Raw genomic sequence first — 16,391 nt, forward strand, 5'->3', positions numbered from 1 at the left:
GGGCAGGAGTTTTGAGAAGAAGGAGGTGGGGGATCATGCCAGCGACTCACTCAGTAGCTCGGGACCGGACAGCGGAACTGCAGCTAGTCCCAGGGCTCGCAGGCGATCTGGGTGCTACAGCCAGTCCCGCACAACTCCGCGCTTCTAAGTGGGTCCGGCCCCCCGCGGCCATACGTGCCCGTACGCCTCAAGCGACCACGTTTCGTCGTGCCAAACGTTTGCAATCGCATGCAAGTGCGACAGGCCCTTCAGATGCCTTCACTAACGTTTTCAATTGAAAGCCTCTGCATCACAGATGCGAAGAGTTACAATTGACGGGTTCTCCTCAGCAACTACCAAGTACCCCCACTTTCTTCCATGCTGTAATGTGTACCTTTGTAAAATGAAATCCCTAGCACATCAACTTCCTAGTGTTGGGCCAACATTTTTGAGGCCCTTTTTATATTTAAAAAAAAACCATCCAGGAAGTTAATTGTAAGTCACTTATTGAAAAACATGCCATACTTGGGTGGCACGGCGGTGTAACGGTAGAGTTGCTGCCTTACAGTGCTTGCAGCGCCAGGGACCCAGGTTCAATCCCGATTACAGGCGCTGTTTGTACACCCCCCCCCCCCCCCCCCCCCCCCCCCCCCCCGCCTTGAACGCGCGTGGGTTTTCTCAGAGATCTTTGGTTTCCTCCAACACTCCGAAGACGTACAGGTTTAAAAATATATATATATATATATATATTTTATTAGAAGTAAGTACAATACAGTGGTACCTTTTTTACAGGTGCCTGATATATATGTTAACAGAATACATTCTCTGTACAACTTCATTTTTTATTTTTTAAAGAGAGAAGTAAGAAAAAAAAGGGGGGGAGATAGTAAAGAATAAAGAAAAGTGTGTAGATAAAAAAGGAAAAGAGATAGTGAGGAAAAGAGATAAGCGAGAAAAGTGAGCAGGAGGGAGATTATCAAATAGACGCGTGTCTATATTGTTGATCATCTTTCACCCATACCTGAAACATTTAATTTTTACAATACTGTTGCACCACATTAATCCAAGAAATCAATAAATGGAGACCAACTCGTTAAGAATTGGTCGTTTATCTATTAGGAGGAGCTCATTTCTTCCACGTGTGCTGTGTCCAACATATTACTAATCCACATTTTAAGCGTTGGTATAGTAGCTTTTTTCCAAAATGTAAGTATGACATTCTAAAGGAGAGACATTTATTGCTAAATTGGATAAACTTACCTTGGATTTTTTTACTTTTCAGAATAATGGGTCTCTACATCTCAATTGTGTTGGTTGTCGGGAAGTTCGTGCGAGGCTTCTTCAGTGAAATCTCCTATTCCATCATGTTTGAGGAGTTGCCTTGTGTGAACCGTATCTTAAAACTCTGCCATGATATTTTCCTTGTGAGAGAGAACGGAGAATTGGAAGTGGAAGAAGAGCTCTATGCCAAACTGATCTTCTTGTACAGGTCACCTGAAACCATGATCAAGTGGACTAGAGAGAAGGATTAAGAAGCCAGTTTCTTTCTTTCTGCTTCGGTCCCTTCTTTCTCTGCCACTCTCCCATTTACTCTTCACTGAGCCAAGTTGATCTGCACACAGAATTACCTCAGATTGTCACAAATCTCTCGTGCCTGCTTTAGCTGATTATATTTGTTCCTTGGAGAACAATCTTCCTTCACTAGTTTTAATGAAATGAACGTAATGCCACGGCATGCAAACACTACTCCTGGATTTGGATTTAAACCCTGAAATGAACCAGTGGCAGTGTTGTATATTTGAAGACTGCGTGTTGAATGGGGAAGAAACTGGGCTGTCTTGTTTTTACCACCTGCTTGCATCAAAAATGTTTTTTTTTTTTAATCAAATACTGACTTTGGCTAGTCATTTAGTTTGGGTCAGAATTGCGGGGCAGGTTATTTATCCAGGTCAACTGGGAAAGCTAAACCTGTCACCTGTTTCATGGGACTTGGTGAAACGTGAAGAAGACTGACTATACGGTTCTACTTCCTGACCGACAAAAGTCTCACAATGTTCACAGTTCTGCAAAGAAACCACAAGGATAGGGAGCCCTTGTACATCATTGATACATTTTTGATATTTTTAAATAGATTATTTTTGGAAAACCTGCTTACCGGAAGATCATTTATACAAAAATATTATCGATGACTTGAAACACTCCCTGAGGAACAATCCCTGAGGAACATCACACGTTGAGAAGAATCATTGAATGTCAGATTGAATTCTTGAAGCCGGGCTGCTTTAGTGAGGTTAAACCTTTAGCAGTGTGGCACTGGGACATCATAGCTATGCCAAAGGAACATCATGTTTATTTTACACTTTCAAACTGATGAATTTGTGGCCCAGTGCAATTTCTCAAAAGTGCCTGCGATTCTCATTAATCTGGCTGCAATCATTGTAAAATTACTATTTTTGAGCAGCTTTAATGTTCAATGGGGCTTTTGTGCAACAACCCAGTCATCCAACCTTTTACTAAAGGTCAAGTCGCAGTTGATTCTAATTACTGGATATCCATATATATATATATATATATATTATATATAAATGAAGAATATTTGTAAAGGAAATGAAAATGATAAAAATGATACCTTTTTCTAAATTAAAGAAGTCCTTTGAATGACTACGGTTGTATACTTTCCTGTTGTGAGAATAAAACATGATTCCTCGATTGGGATGAAAAATGATCGCATACAATCTCAATGGTTCAACGAATATTGTCACGTGTATCATTTAAGGTACAGTGACATTTGATTTGCCATAGTCATACCAGAATAAAAGCAACCAGTAACACAACTACATAAAAGTTAACATAAACATCCACCACAGCGGCTCCTCCACACTCCTCACTGTGATGGAAGGCAATAAAGTCTTAACTTATTTCCTTATTCTCCTGCGGACAGGGCCGTCAAACCATCCACAGTCGGGGATACATGTGTTGGTGATTGTAACATGGCTTTAATTGCCTTGTGTTTAATGTTTAAAGGCATTAAGTTTGTTGCTGGATAAGGGGGATAAAGGGCCTGTCCCACTGTATGAGATAATTCAAGAGTTCTCCCGAGTTTTCCATGATTTGAACTCGGAGAATGTCCGTAGGAGTTCGTGAGTGTCTCGTTGCGGCTCCTAATGCTAACGGTAGGTACTCGGGAAATCCAGTAAACTCGCAACATTTTTTTCAACACTGAAAAATGTCCACAAGTAAAAAAAATACTCGTGCTGAAAATCTTTACCTTTTACTCATACCAGCCGCTACAAGACATCCACGAACTCCTACGGAACCGCTACGGACATACTCTGAGTTAGAATCAGTGGAAAACTCGGGAGAACTCTTGTTACCTCGTACAGTGGGACAGGCCCTTAATGTAAATTTCAAACAGAATTCGTCTTGAATCTGGTTTGGGAAGCTCTCTTACATTTCTCTAATATTTGGGCAGCACAGTGGTGTAGCCAGAGACACGGGTTCGATTCTGACTACGGGTGCTTGTCTGTACAGTTTTACATTCTCCCCGTGACCTGCGTGGGTTTTCTCCGAGATCTTTTGTTTCCTCCCACAATCGAAAGATCTACAGATTTGCAGGTTAATTGGCTTGGTATAAATGTAAATTGTCCATAGTGTGTGTGGGATAGTGTTAGTGTGCAGGGATCGCTAGTCCACACGGACTCAGTGGGCCGAAGGGCCTGATTCCGTGCTGTATCCCTAAACTAAAAAAAAACTATTTCTCATTGATTGCAAAATTGAGATATGCTGAGCTGAAATTGTATTAATATCATAGTTACAAAATTTGATAAAGTAGCAATGTTTAGGCAAAAATTTCAGTTGCGATGCAAGTTCAGTAACTGTGTGCAAAGGTATAATTTATTAATAAATTAACCATGACCTAATGGGCAATGGCTTACCTTTCCCCTTGCGACTGAATTAATATGATACTGGCAAATTCTAGAATCTTCTAAATATAAATATGTGGATAATTATTACCAAATGGATCGGGAAGGATTAGAGAGATATGGGTCAAATGCGCAGGTGGGACTAGTGTAGAAGAGGCAGGTTGGGCCGAAGGGCCTGATTCTATGCCGTATGACGATAACTTTATAATTCTGTCATGAAATCTCTGTTACGTGGAATAGTAAAGTGCACACAATTTGACTTGGTATCTTACATGAACCTGCTAGTGCACCAGAGTTGATAAAGAATATTTTATTAACCATAAATACTGCATCAAAGTGAACGCATGAAGATGGAAAATAACATAATGCCTACAGATTCAGATGGAATAAAACGTGAGACATGATAGGCTAACGTGCGAAACATTTAGTACTAATCCACACAAACACAAGACTGCCCATTCTGGAATCTGGATCAACTAAAATCCCACTGGAGGAACTCAGTGGGTTGGGTAGCATTTGTAGAGGGAAGTGGATAGATGTTGGAGCTTGATCTGAAACGTCAATTGTCCATTTCCCTCCACAGATGCTGCGGAGTTGTTCCAACAAGTTTGTATTTGGTGCTCCATTATTTTACTAAATTTATCTTATGTCACAACTAGTATTTTGGTTACAGTTAAAATATTGCAGCATTTTCTTTATGCTGAAGCTTGTAGATTTTGGGTGAGAAGGTGAACATGGTACCTTTAACGAGGGACCTCTCTTTACAATTGCAATTGGGGCCTGTAATTAACCTCACCTGTCTGGGCTAGAGCTGATTTTGAGGAGTGTGTTGGTGAGTAACGGCAGGAAGGTATTTCCACTTTGCTTCTTTCATTCACTGAAGTAAATGTGTATACATGGTGGTGGAGCTAGCTCACTGGTGGGTATCAAAACGCTTGATATTTTGTGCCCCTCATGAACTCTTTCAGTTTCTTGAATTATATTTAAAGTAGAAAGTTGCTCCTTTGTGGAACCAGGACTAAATTAAAGGGAGATAACTAAATTCTGAGTCCAAAGGAATGGCAATAGAACTTAGACCCTTACAACATTCCTCCTGTAATATATGCAAATTTGGGGGGGGGGGAAGTCCTAGATGACCATGTTTACTTTAGTTTAGAGATAGAGCCAGCAAACAAGCCCTTCAGTCCACCAAGTCCACACACACACTATCAATCCCTCGTTCTTACTAGTTCTATGTTATCTATTTCCTTATCTTTACAGGGGAGTTATTCCAGCACTTTGGGTTCTATACAAGATTCCAGCGTCTATCTGCAGTTCCTTGTGTCTCAGGAACGTCTTAGTTTGGCTACAGGGCATTTAGAAGTGGGAAGTAGTCGTAGTGCACAGGAAAAGAGATGCAGTTCTGCAACATAAATTTAGGGAGTTGGGTTAGAAAGCAGATTCAAGAGTTGTAATCTTTCAATTATTTTCAGTGCCATGTATCTTGCCCAGAGACTTCCTCGTGCTATTGTGGTGATTTTAAGATAACTTGTCAGGAGGATTGGACACAGTCGGGTATGAGATTCTGTCAAATATTTTTTTTTAAACTCAGTCAGTCGAGTAGGCAGAGCAAACATTGATGAGATAAGGCACGGTGGGCCAAATTGCATCCATATTAATGCAGCTGTTAGCTTGTACATATTGTGAATGGTTTAATGCTGGAGATAAGACACAAAAGCTGGAGTAACTCAGCAAGACAGTCAGCATCTCTGGATAGGAGGAATGGGTGATGTTTCGGGTTGAGACACTTCTTCGGATTGAGAAGGGTCTCGACCCAAAATGTCACCCATTCCTTCTATCCAGAGATGCTGCCTGTCCTACTGAGTTACTCCAGCTTTATGCGTCTATCTTCAGTGTAAACCAGCATCTGCAGTTCCTTCCTACACGGTTTAATGCTGGTATCCAAGCCTTACAATTTGGTGTGTACCTGCCTATTGACACTATGAGAACATCTTCGTGACTTGTCAGATATTTCTTGTGAAATAGATAAACCATTCACTCTCTGACAAGACAAGTGACATTAAGAAATTGTGGGTAGTCAAAAATGTTGGAGAAACTCAGTGGGTGCGGCAGCATCTATGGAGTGAAGGAAATGGGCAACGTTTCGGGTCGAGACCCTTCTTCAGACTCAAACATTAAGAAATTGTGGGGAATACCGTCCTCTTTTCTAACTCCAAATCACCCATTCTTACACCAAATTGTTATCCTTGACCTAACACTTTGGTAGACATCAGCCCCACCAGGTTTATCGACAAAATTAAATTTTAAGCATGACGTTTACAACTATGAAATTACCCATCTTGTAGTTCACACAATCCAATCTTTACTTCTATATCATTATTTTCATTAATGTAGGGAATGTTGCTAGCAAGGTAGGCATTTATTATCCTGCCCTAAATTACCCCAATGCCAAGCAGCTCTATAGGATGTGGGATTTTCATTTTTTCCAGTGACATACCAGGTGGTGTACTTGGGAAAATTAAGATAAAGAAATAAAACTACTTGACTTGCTGAGTTCTTCCAACAACTGCAGAATCTGTGGAACAGGAAACAAGCTAACATTCCCTTCCTCCGAATTGTGGAAGGAGTGAGATGCAAGATGAGACCAAATGGAGATTGGTTAAGACCCAAGAGAAGAAATGTTATGGAAACAAGGCAAGCAAGGTGGTGTGATAATGGGAAGTTTGAGAGAGCAATTTGCATGACTTTGAACATTTCAGTTCATTGCAGAAGGTTGCACAATTCCTGGGAAAAGATATTGCTGCTCTGCAGAAAATATCTACACTCAAAATGGTTAGAAATGCTTATTAGTAAAACCAAGTTATAGAAATACATAATGCTTGTAAACAAAGTTTATTCAAGCTTTGAAGAAAATGGCATATCTGGTTTGAGTACTGCTAGAAGACACATACAAGTTCTGAAATTTGCTTTCCTTTTGATCAAGTTAAATTCTGTATTCAGTATTTAATTAACCCATCGATGTAATACAACACAGAAACATACCCTTCTCTGCTGACTAAGCACCATTTTATTCCCTTACTACCCCCCACAAATCCCCATTAACCACCTCCTCAATTCTACCAAGCATCTAAATAGTATTGGCAATTTACAGTCGCTAATAAAACCTGCCAGCCCATGTATTTTTGGGAATGTGGGTGAAAACTCAAAACATTTAGAGGAAACCCACATGGCTGCAGGGAGAGCATGCAAACTAGCTATAGCACTAGAGACCAGGATTGTACTTTAGTTGTTGGAGCAATGACAGGTGCTCTTTCCACCCAGTTGAGCTCAATAAGAATGCTGTTCAAGATAGGAGTAAATCAATCTGACAGACAGAATAACACATCTAAACCATTTGCAAAAACCACATTAAAAACAACACAATCTTCAAAACTAATGCAATAGAAAATCTCACCATTCTAAATTGAGGAACAATTTTGAATTTAATATTTCAAATGTATTTACAAATATGATTTAATGTTTGACAAGAGCAGCACAAAGTAAATAGGTAAACAAAACATGACTACAAGTCAAAATGAGGTTTGTGATTATGAATAATATATGGACAATCTGCACTGGAGTTCTTAATGCAAACCCTTGGGACTGAAGGTGGAAATCTAATTATCTGAACTTTAAGTGCCAAAATGAGAAGGCAAGTTACAATTCATGGTTTATTCATAACACATTTGCTTCTGGGTTAATTGGACAGTCAGTATATAATCTGCAATATAGCAAATTCAGGCTGACGGGTCAGGAACTAGCAACATCCGTCTCCTTCTCAGGAGCCAACAGGAACTCTTCGATCTGTTCCTTCACCTGTGCTCTAAAACAAACAATACATTCATCAATTATTATTACATTCAAGGTGCAATCTTCAATATCAGTTCAGCCCAAGAAAGAATAAACATTAAATCCTAATTTTAGTTCCTCATCAGTTCAAACTTCTAATTCAGTACTTCTTATGCAGGCTGGTATGTTACAAGATCTCTGCATCCTCAGTGTTGCCAATGAATCAGCTGCTAGAAACCTTCTACCCCACTGTAATTTCAGTGATTGTTGACATTCTAAATATTGGGCATAGTTCTCTCAGTAAAACATCTTGGTTTCTTAATTGTGTTCAAATAGAAAAAGATACAGCAGCATTTGTTCAGTCACTACTTTTATACTGAAGTGAGTATAAGAACATCACTGTTTGAAGTTCGATATCACAGATAGTAATCTGATTTGGAGATTTTATACTGGAGTGAGTACAAGAACATCACTGTTTGAAGTTCGATATCACAGATAGTAATCTGATTTGGAGATTTTAAGGCAAGTTATTTTGGATTTATCACTAGTGCTGATCTTTCACTACTAATTCTTTTAGCAACCTTGATTTGCAGTAGACGGCGGTGATTTCTAGAATTGGCTGAAAAATGAGTAGGATGAAGGTTTTGTTTTAGCCCAAGTTTTGTCGAAGCCAGGGACCATGCTGCTACATACAAGATTTTATACATGCAAAATCATACATTGCTTTTCAGGGAGTGTGACTTTATTAATGAGAGTTGCCCTCAACTCTGCTGGTGAACAAATAAACCTGTTAGTCAATTTTCAATTAGTCAATAGTCAATTTTCATTTCAACGTTTTAACTGTGACGCGGAACAAAGTTATCCCCGACAGTAAAAGGTTCCTTTTCAATGATATATCAGCTGCAAGTCCACTGCTTAGTTTTTGTGAATGCTAGATCTCACTGAATAAATCTACCTGTTATATAAAACCACACTGGCACAATAGGCAAAGTGAGTACATAAAGCAAACATTGAACATTAATTAGAATAAGAAATTAATTTGTAATCAATGCTCAAGGCACTGATAACTAATGACATCAGCACGAAGGTTCATAGTAAGTAGAATGACATTTTTTCAAGTATATATGGAGTTAATCTAATATCATCAAATTATTTTTAAAAATACCCCAGTTAATTTAACTTTATCGTTCATCGTAATTCATTGCATTTAAAAGAAAAATCACCTGCGTTTCCTGCGTTCTGCTTCAGAGAGGACATATTGTGGTAACAGATCCAGTGATACCTAGAGTGTAATAGCCAAATTAAAACAAAATTAATCTTTATTAGTACATAGCTGGGCCAATGGTAAGAGTATTCTTATAGGTTAAGAAAATACAGAAATATAATACAAACACTGACCCAACCACAAGTTGAAATCCTAAACTGGGGCAAGGCCAATTTTGAGAGTATTGGACATAAACTTTGTAGGTAAAGGGACTCGTGGCAAGTGGGATGCTTTGAACATGAGATGAAGAGAGATCAGAGCCAGCATGTTCCTGCAAGAATAAAGGGCAAGCCTGGCATGAGCAGGGAACCCCGGACGACAAGAGAAAATTAGGTTCTGATCAAGAGATTTAAGTACATTTACAGTGCCCTCCATAATGTTTGGGACAAAGACGCGTCGTTTATTTATTTGCCTCTGTACACAATTTGAGATTTGTAATAGAAAAATATCACATGTGGTTAAAGTGCACATTGTCAGATTTTATTAAAGGCAATTTTTACACATTTTGGTTTCACCATGTAGAAATTAACATATAAATTCCACAAATTCACCACCCTCTGACTGAAGAAATTCCTCTTTATCTCCTTTTTAAAGGTACATCCTGTTATTCTGAGGTTATGGCCGGTACTAGACTCTCCCACTAGTGGAAACATCCTCTCTTGATGCACTCTATCCAGTCCTTTCATTATTTAGTAAGTTTCAATGAGGTCCCTTCTCATCCTTCTAAACTCCAGCAAGTACAGTGCCTTCAAACACATCATATGTAAACACAATCATTCCTGGGATCACTCATAAACCTCCTCTACATTCGCTCCACATTGGGGCCCAAAACTGCTTGCAATACTGCAAAGATCTGAACCATCAGTCTGAAGAAGGGTCTCCACTCGAAAAGGCACCCAATCCTTCTCTCCAGAGATGCTGCCTATCCCGCTGAGATACTCCAGTATTTTGTGTCTACCTGCAATACTGTGAATGCAGTCTGACTGGTGCCTTATAAAACCCCAGCATTATAACCTTGTTTTGTACTCTAGCCTTCTCAAAATAAATACTAGCATTGCATTCGCCTTCCTGACTACCGGTTCAACTTGCAAATGAACTTTTTTCTGAATCCTGCACCAGCACACCCAAGTCCCTTTGCACATCCGATTCCTGAATTATCCCCCATTTAGAAAATAGTCTACGCCTTTATTCCTACAACCAAAATGCATGACTCCACACTTTGCTATGGAGTATTCCATCTGCCACTCATCTGCCCACTCTCTCAACTTGTCCAAGTCCTTCTGCAGAGTCGTTGTTTTCTCTACACTGCCTGCCCCTGTACCTAACTTCATATCACCCGCAAATTTGGCCATAAAGCTTTCAATTCCCTAATCCAAATCTTTTTTTTTACCGTGAAGAGTAGCGGCCCCAGCATCGACCCCTGCAGAACACTGCTATTCACTAGCAGCCAACCAGAAAAGCCCCCCTTTATTGCCACTTTTCACCTTCTGCCACCCAGCCAACCTGCTTGCGAAATACTACTTTCCCCACTCTGTCTACCTGTTGCCACTTTCTAGGAACGATGTACTTGTACTTCAGGTCTCTGTCCTACAACATTCAACAGGACCCTGCCATTTACTGAGTAAACCCTGCCCTGGTTTAACTTACCAAACTGTATTCATTCACGCTTATCAGAGTTAATTTCCATTTGCCAATCCTTGGCCATCTATCCCAGTTAATCTAAACCTTGTTATTATCATGGATAATCTCCACTGTTCATGACACCATCACCTTTGAAGTCATCTGCAAACTCACTAACCATGTCAACTACATTCCCCCATCCAAATAGTTTCTACAGATTAGCAACAGTGGACCCAGCACTATTCCCTGCAGCACCCTGGTCACATGTCACACGTCTGTAAAACAGCCCTCTACTACCACCCCCTGACTCCTATCACCAAGGCAATTTTGTATCCAATTGGCTAGCTGACCCTGGATACCAGGTGATCTAATCTTCCATAGCAGCCTATCATGCGGAACTTTGTCAAAGGCTTTGCTCTTTGTTGTCCATTTCCCTGCTCTCATCAAACCTCTTCAATAAAAATTCAATTTTGGGCAATGCCATTCCCAATGCACAATGACATTGCTGACTATCCATGAACAGTCATTGCCTTTGCAAAAGCAGGTAGATCCTGTCTCTCAGCATCCACAAGCTTTCCCACCACTTAAAGCTGCTTCACAAGCCTACAGTCCCCTGGCTTGCCCTTGTAGCCTTCCCTAAATAAAGGCACCACATGAGCCATGCTCTAACCTTCTGGTTGCTACCTCTCCCATTGCTATCTATGATGCAAATGGCTCCATCAGAGGCCCTTTAATTGCTTCTTATACAAGATACAAGATACATTTAATTGTCATTTGGACCCCTTGAGGTCCAAACGAAATGCCGTTTCTGCAGCCATACATTACAAACAAATAGACATAAGACACAACACAATTTACATAAACATCCATCACATTGCTGTGATGGAAGGCCAAATAAACTTATCTCTCCACTGCACTCTCCCCCCCCCCGATGTCAGAGTCAAAGTCAAAGCCCCCGGCTGGTGATGGCGATTGTCCTGCGGCCATTAAAGCCACGCCGGGTGGTGCGAGGTCGCACACCGGGTCTTGGTGTTGGAGCCCCCGGCGTGCGCTCGCAGAGTCCCGCGGCCATTTCAAGCCGCGCGGGGCGGTGCTGTAAGGCCCCGCTCCAGGAGCTCCTCGACCCCGCAACTCGGGCGGGGGAAGTCGCCGTTGCGAGAGCCCTGAAAAAGCGGTCTCCCTCCAGGGACCCGCGGGCTCCCGGTGCCGCCGTCCACAGACCTGCAGTTAAAGCCTCCGACTCTCCGGTCGGGCCGCAGCAGCAGCAGCAGCAGCTCCTCCACCGCTCCACCCGCTCCGGACTCGGCCAGCCCCGCGACGGTGAGTCGTGAGCACCAGAGTCCCCGGTCTCTTCCTGTTGGAGGCCGCTCCTCATTGCAGCCCCAACGATAACGGAGGCCCGACGAGAAAAGGTCGGGTCTCCCGTGCAGGGAGAGATTTAAAAGTTTCCCCCTCCCTCCCCCCCCCCCCCACACACACACCCTAACAAAAACTACATAAAAACATAGACAGAAAATAATAAAACGCGGACGGGCTGCAGAGGACGCTGCTGACGAGAGTTATAGTTTTTCACAGTCCTGGGATATACTTAATGCCACAGGGATTTATCAACCTTTTTGTTTTTTAGGACCACCAACACCACCTTTGGTATCGTGGATATGTTTCAAGACATCGTTAATCCCTTTTTTAATTCCCTGGCTTCCGTAACCTTCATTGCAGTATCTAGACGAGAAGTGTTCATTAAGTCTTTGCCCCATCTCCTGTGCCCTAACACATAAATTAACACATTGATTGTTTAGGGCCCGAGTCTCTTCCTGCTTGACTCTTAAATATACTTTTAGAATCTCTTCTACCTTGCCTGCCAAAACTATTTTGCGTGCTTTTTTTCCCTCCTGATTTCCCTCGAGAGCAAAAAGAACACGCAAATAGGATGTGGAAGTATACAAGCGACCTGCTTGATCCCAGCTACCAACCGATTAAGAGAAAGCATGCCAAATGCCACCTTCACTACCCATCTACCTTTGTCGCCCCTTCCATTGAACTATATACCTGCAACCCTAGGTCTCTTACAATCTACTAAATGGTTTCTGCTTAACTATTACATCAGAATTCATAATACGAGTTCAACTATGATCTCCCATGTCAAATATTAGTCTACAAATTTTACTTTAATCAGTCCCAAGTATTACTGGCTCTCCCTCTACAGATATTGCCTAACCAGATGGGGAAATGTTTTAATTTATTAAATCAACATTGCTTGTAACAACAAATTTGGGAAGTTGCATTTTTTTACAATATGACTTACCATATCTTTGATAGTTAGTCTACAACTGTAGCAAAGCAGTGCAAGGAGATTGGTGGTTCTATTCCCACTGAAACAACAAATACATGTTAACTAATTATCTTAAACTTTCTCTAATTTGCTATTGACATGAACAACACAAAGAAATGTACAATGTATTTTATAAAGTTGCTAGAAGAGTAATTTTGCAAACTTACACCGTTCCACAATATCTAATATTATAACAACAGGGTATAAACTTTGCAAAAAGAGTAATTCATCAGAACTCCATAGACAAATGCCCAAAGACACAGCTGGCAGTATTATTGCAAAGCTAATAAGTAATGCATGAAATGATTTGGATTGGAAAGTGTTTTGGGGCAGGAAGAAGAAAGGCCACAGAGGGAACTGAACACAAGTGAGAATAAGCTAATATTCATGAATGTATGGCAGTGTAATAGTTCAACATAACTTGAAGTTAGGATACAAGCAACTGAGTCTTGAATGACTTCCAGCCTACACACATCCTAGATGATTCCTTTCAGTAGTAAACGGGAATCCCTGCTGCTGTCATAGATGGATCCCACATCGTATCTCCTCTATCTTGTAGGTCTGCTTTAGCTCTCTCTTGCTGTTGACGGAACAAGGATAGTTATCCTGGTCCTCACCTTTCACTCCAGCAGCCTGTGCATCAAACACATTCTCCAACATTTCAGTCACCTCCAACTTGACCGCACAACCAGTCACATCTTCTCATCCCCACCCCTTTCCAGAGACTGCTCCCTCCACACCTCCTGGGTTCACCCATCCAAATCATCCCTTCCCAAGTACTTTCCCCTGTAACCACAGGAGATGTAACATTGTTCCCTTGCCTCCTCCCTCACCTCCACCCAGAGACCCAGCAGTCCTTCCAGGTGAGATGCAGGTTCACGTGCACCTCCTCTAACCTCAACTACAGCATCCGGTGTTCCCATCATGGCCTCCTGTCCTGTACATCAGCGAAACCAAACATAGACTCTGCAAGCATTCTGCAAAACACTCGTGCGTGGGTCCACAAGGACTACTGGATCTCCTGGTTGCTAACCATTTTAACTCCTCTTTCCACTCCCAAACCGACCTTTCTGTCCTGGGCATATTCTATTGCCAGAGTAAGGCCACAGGCAAACTGGACAAACAGCACCTCATACTAGGGTAGCTGACTACATTTGCAACTCTTCAATCCTTTTGTCTCACACCTTGTTTTTTTTTTCATCTGTCCAACCATCCGCTTGTTAAAACCTTACATCACCTATATCCACCCATTACCCCATTATCCTGCCCCTCCTCTTCCAGCTTCCTTCCGCTATCCACCCACCCCCAAATAACATTCAGTCTGAAGCAGGGTCCTGACCCAAAGCGTCACCTATTCATATTGTCCAGACTTGCTGCCACACCCATTGAGTTATTCCAGCACTTTGTCTTTTCTTATTTAGTGGATATTAGGCAGACCAACAGGATGCCAATTACAGTACTGACTGGCTGGGTTGAAACAGGCCGAGGTACATGGGTGTAAATGCAGTTCTTGATAGAGAAGCCTAAAGACCTCCTGAAGTCTGAAAAATATAGATTTACAGCCGAGAAAGCCAGCTGAAATTCTACAGCTACAGAAAAATGTCAGTGACAAGGGTCAAAGACAATCGTTTCTCAAAGTGGATGATATTGATTTTTTTCACCTGTATTTGGATACTATATAAATAAAAAGAAATAGGAATTACGGGTTGTCCGAAGAACTGTACCATATTTCCATTAACTTTCTTCTCAGTACAGCAACAGAGGTCCGGCAAATTCAAAGGATGAACATGAAACTGTAGAGGTGCAGAAGGAACTGGACTAGACTCCTAGACTCCTAGTCCTCCAATTTCTTCTGCACTGATAAATTCAAAGGATGAACATGTTTTTATGACTGAAATAATTTTCCACCTTGATAATAAGGATTAAAATCAAATGGATAATGGAAAAAAGGCTGCAGATTTCACTACTCTTCCATCTTAAAACATTTCCTTGCTCATAAACACCTACCAGTCTGTTGAAAAGCACGCTGTTTCTGATTGCATATCACAGCATTTTCCATTATTTTCCTCTCCATCACCACCACCACAGCAGGGTTGCTCAGTGACCTCTGGCACCTGATCAGGAACTTGCTTGAGTGACAATTTTTCTGATATTAGGGTGGCATGAAACGCTGAGGCTTCCTCTTGAGAAAACATACAATAGTATATATTTTTTTTAAATGCCTGATTTTTTTATTTTTTTTTACAATTTATGCAATTTAAACAATAAATTCAGTCTGCGACTTAATTGTGATCTACTTTCTATATTTCGCAGGAGAATCTAAGAAGCAATGCATAAAAGGCCTATTTTTGTTCCATGTTAGGAATAATTTGCATTTTAAGGAATTAAATTGAAAAGATAGGAAATAAGGAAAGGTGGAAAATAACTGTTTTTAAAACCAAAACATCTAGGCAAGCATTAAAAAAAAAAGCAATCTTTTACTATTTATAACTTACCTATTTTATTGTTCATAGCGCAGAGGCACAGCAAACATTTATCTGGCTGTTCAGCTCCACACAAGTCAGAACAGGCTGTATTCAGTTTCTCACTGGTCCTGCATGAAAAAGTAGTTGAGTTTACTATTAACCATCTTATATATTTTTACTTCGTTTTGGCATGTAGGCCATTTGCTTTATGGCATCTTGCATTAGTACCAAAATGAAAGATGTTCAAAACTTTTATAAACAACAGGTACAGTTCAAATATGTGAATAGAGGGTCCCCTTCTCCGTCAACAAATCATTCCACAATGCTATTTTTTTTGGTCCCCTTAGCAATTCCACAACCTAAAAGCCTATAGGAAAAGTCCACAGTATCTCTAATCCAGCCCTTTTTCCTCTGCATTTTTATACTCTCGGCTTCATTTGTTTCATTTTTCCCCACAAAGATGTTCCTAGCTCTTTTTGCTTCCTCTAGACTTGGTCCCTTATGTAGGGCATCTTGCTTCAAAAGCATTTATACAAGGTAGGGAACAGCACAATTATTAGGAAAGCATTTATACAAGGTAGGGAACAGCACAATTATTACCTGTAAACAGTGCTTACAGTGGATGGGAAATCAGCCTGCAATTTGTTCACAAAACTCTCAGTCAGTCGATGGATGCTAGCTTTATCACTGGCCTACAAAAGAAAAGAACAGATATTTAACATGTTGCTCAGAACAATGACTGTTTATTCAATGTCTTCTTACTGAACTAGAAGGAATGAAATTCAAAATTCTAGTGGGTAGAAAGTTTTGCATAAACACAGCTCTCCACACCAATCTCAACCTTATCAAAAAAACTGCAGACGAGGATGATGTCACCGGTACCTTGCAGAGGCCAGACGGCAGCTGACACTTCTCCATCTCCCTAGGACCATGAACCCACCAATGAACAGCAGGCCTCTGTCTGCCGCATCATCACAGAT

At 40.9% G+C, this 16,391-nt stretch overlaps 2 protein-coding genes across 3 annotated transcripts in view; one reads left to right on the top strand and one right to left on the bottom strand.

The window, feature by feature from the left end:
- The window catches only part of piezo1 (piezo-type mechanosensitive ion channel component 1), a 278,272-nt gene extending 275,602 nt beyond the window's left edge, over positions 1–2,670 (top strand). The window contains exon 51 of one of the 2 annotated variants that reach the window (XM_055649000.1): positions 1,262–2,669. In XM_055649000.1, the coding sequence (XP_055504975.1) occupies positions 1,262–1,511 (250 nt within the window). In that variant the 3' untranslated portion in view covers positions 1,512–2,669. Of the gene's footprint in view, positions 1–1,261 lie in introns of both variants that reach the window. The other variant, XM_055649001.1, reaches the window with a different exon arrangement.
- A 4,108-nt stretch (positions 2,671–6,778) lies between these two features.
- ctu2 (cytosolic thiouridylase subunit 2 homolog (S. pombe)) overlaps positions 6,779–16,391 on the bottom strand; it is a 37,520-nt gene continuing 27,907 nt past the window's right edge. The window contains exons 10-15 of the mRNA XM_055649002.1: positions 16,012–16,103; positions 15,442–15,539; positions 14,954–15,128; positions 12,920–12,986; positions 8,954–9,012; positions 6,779–7,764 (exon numbers count right to left, since the gene is read on the bottom strand). Coding sequence (XP_055504977.1) covers positions 7,692–7,764; positions 8,954–9,012; positions 12,920–12,986; positions 14,954–15,128; positions 15,442–15,539; positions 16,012–16,103 — 564 coding nt within the window. The 3' untranslated portion in view covers positions 6,779–7,691. The remainder of the gene's footprint in view (positions 7,765–8,953; positions 9,013–12,919; positions 12,987–14,953; positions 15,129–15,441; positions 15,540–16,011; positions 16,104–16,391) is intronic.

The sequence above is a fragment of the Leucoraja erinacea genome, chromosome 17 (assembly GCF_028641065.1).
Source record: "Leucoraja erinacea ecotype New England chromosome 17, Leri_hhj_1, whole genome shotgun sequence".
Classification (NCBI taxonomy): Eukaryota; Metazoa; Chordata; class Chondrichthyes; order Rajiformes; family Rajidae; genus Leucoraja; species Leucoraja erinaceus.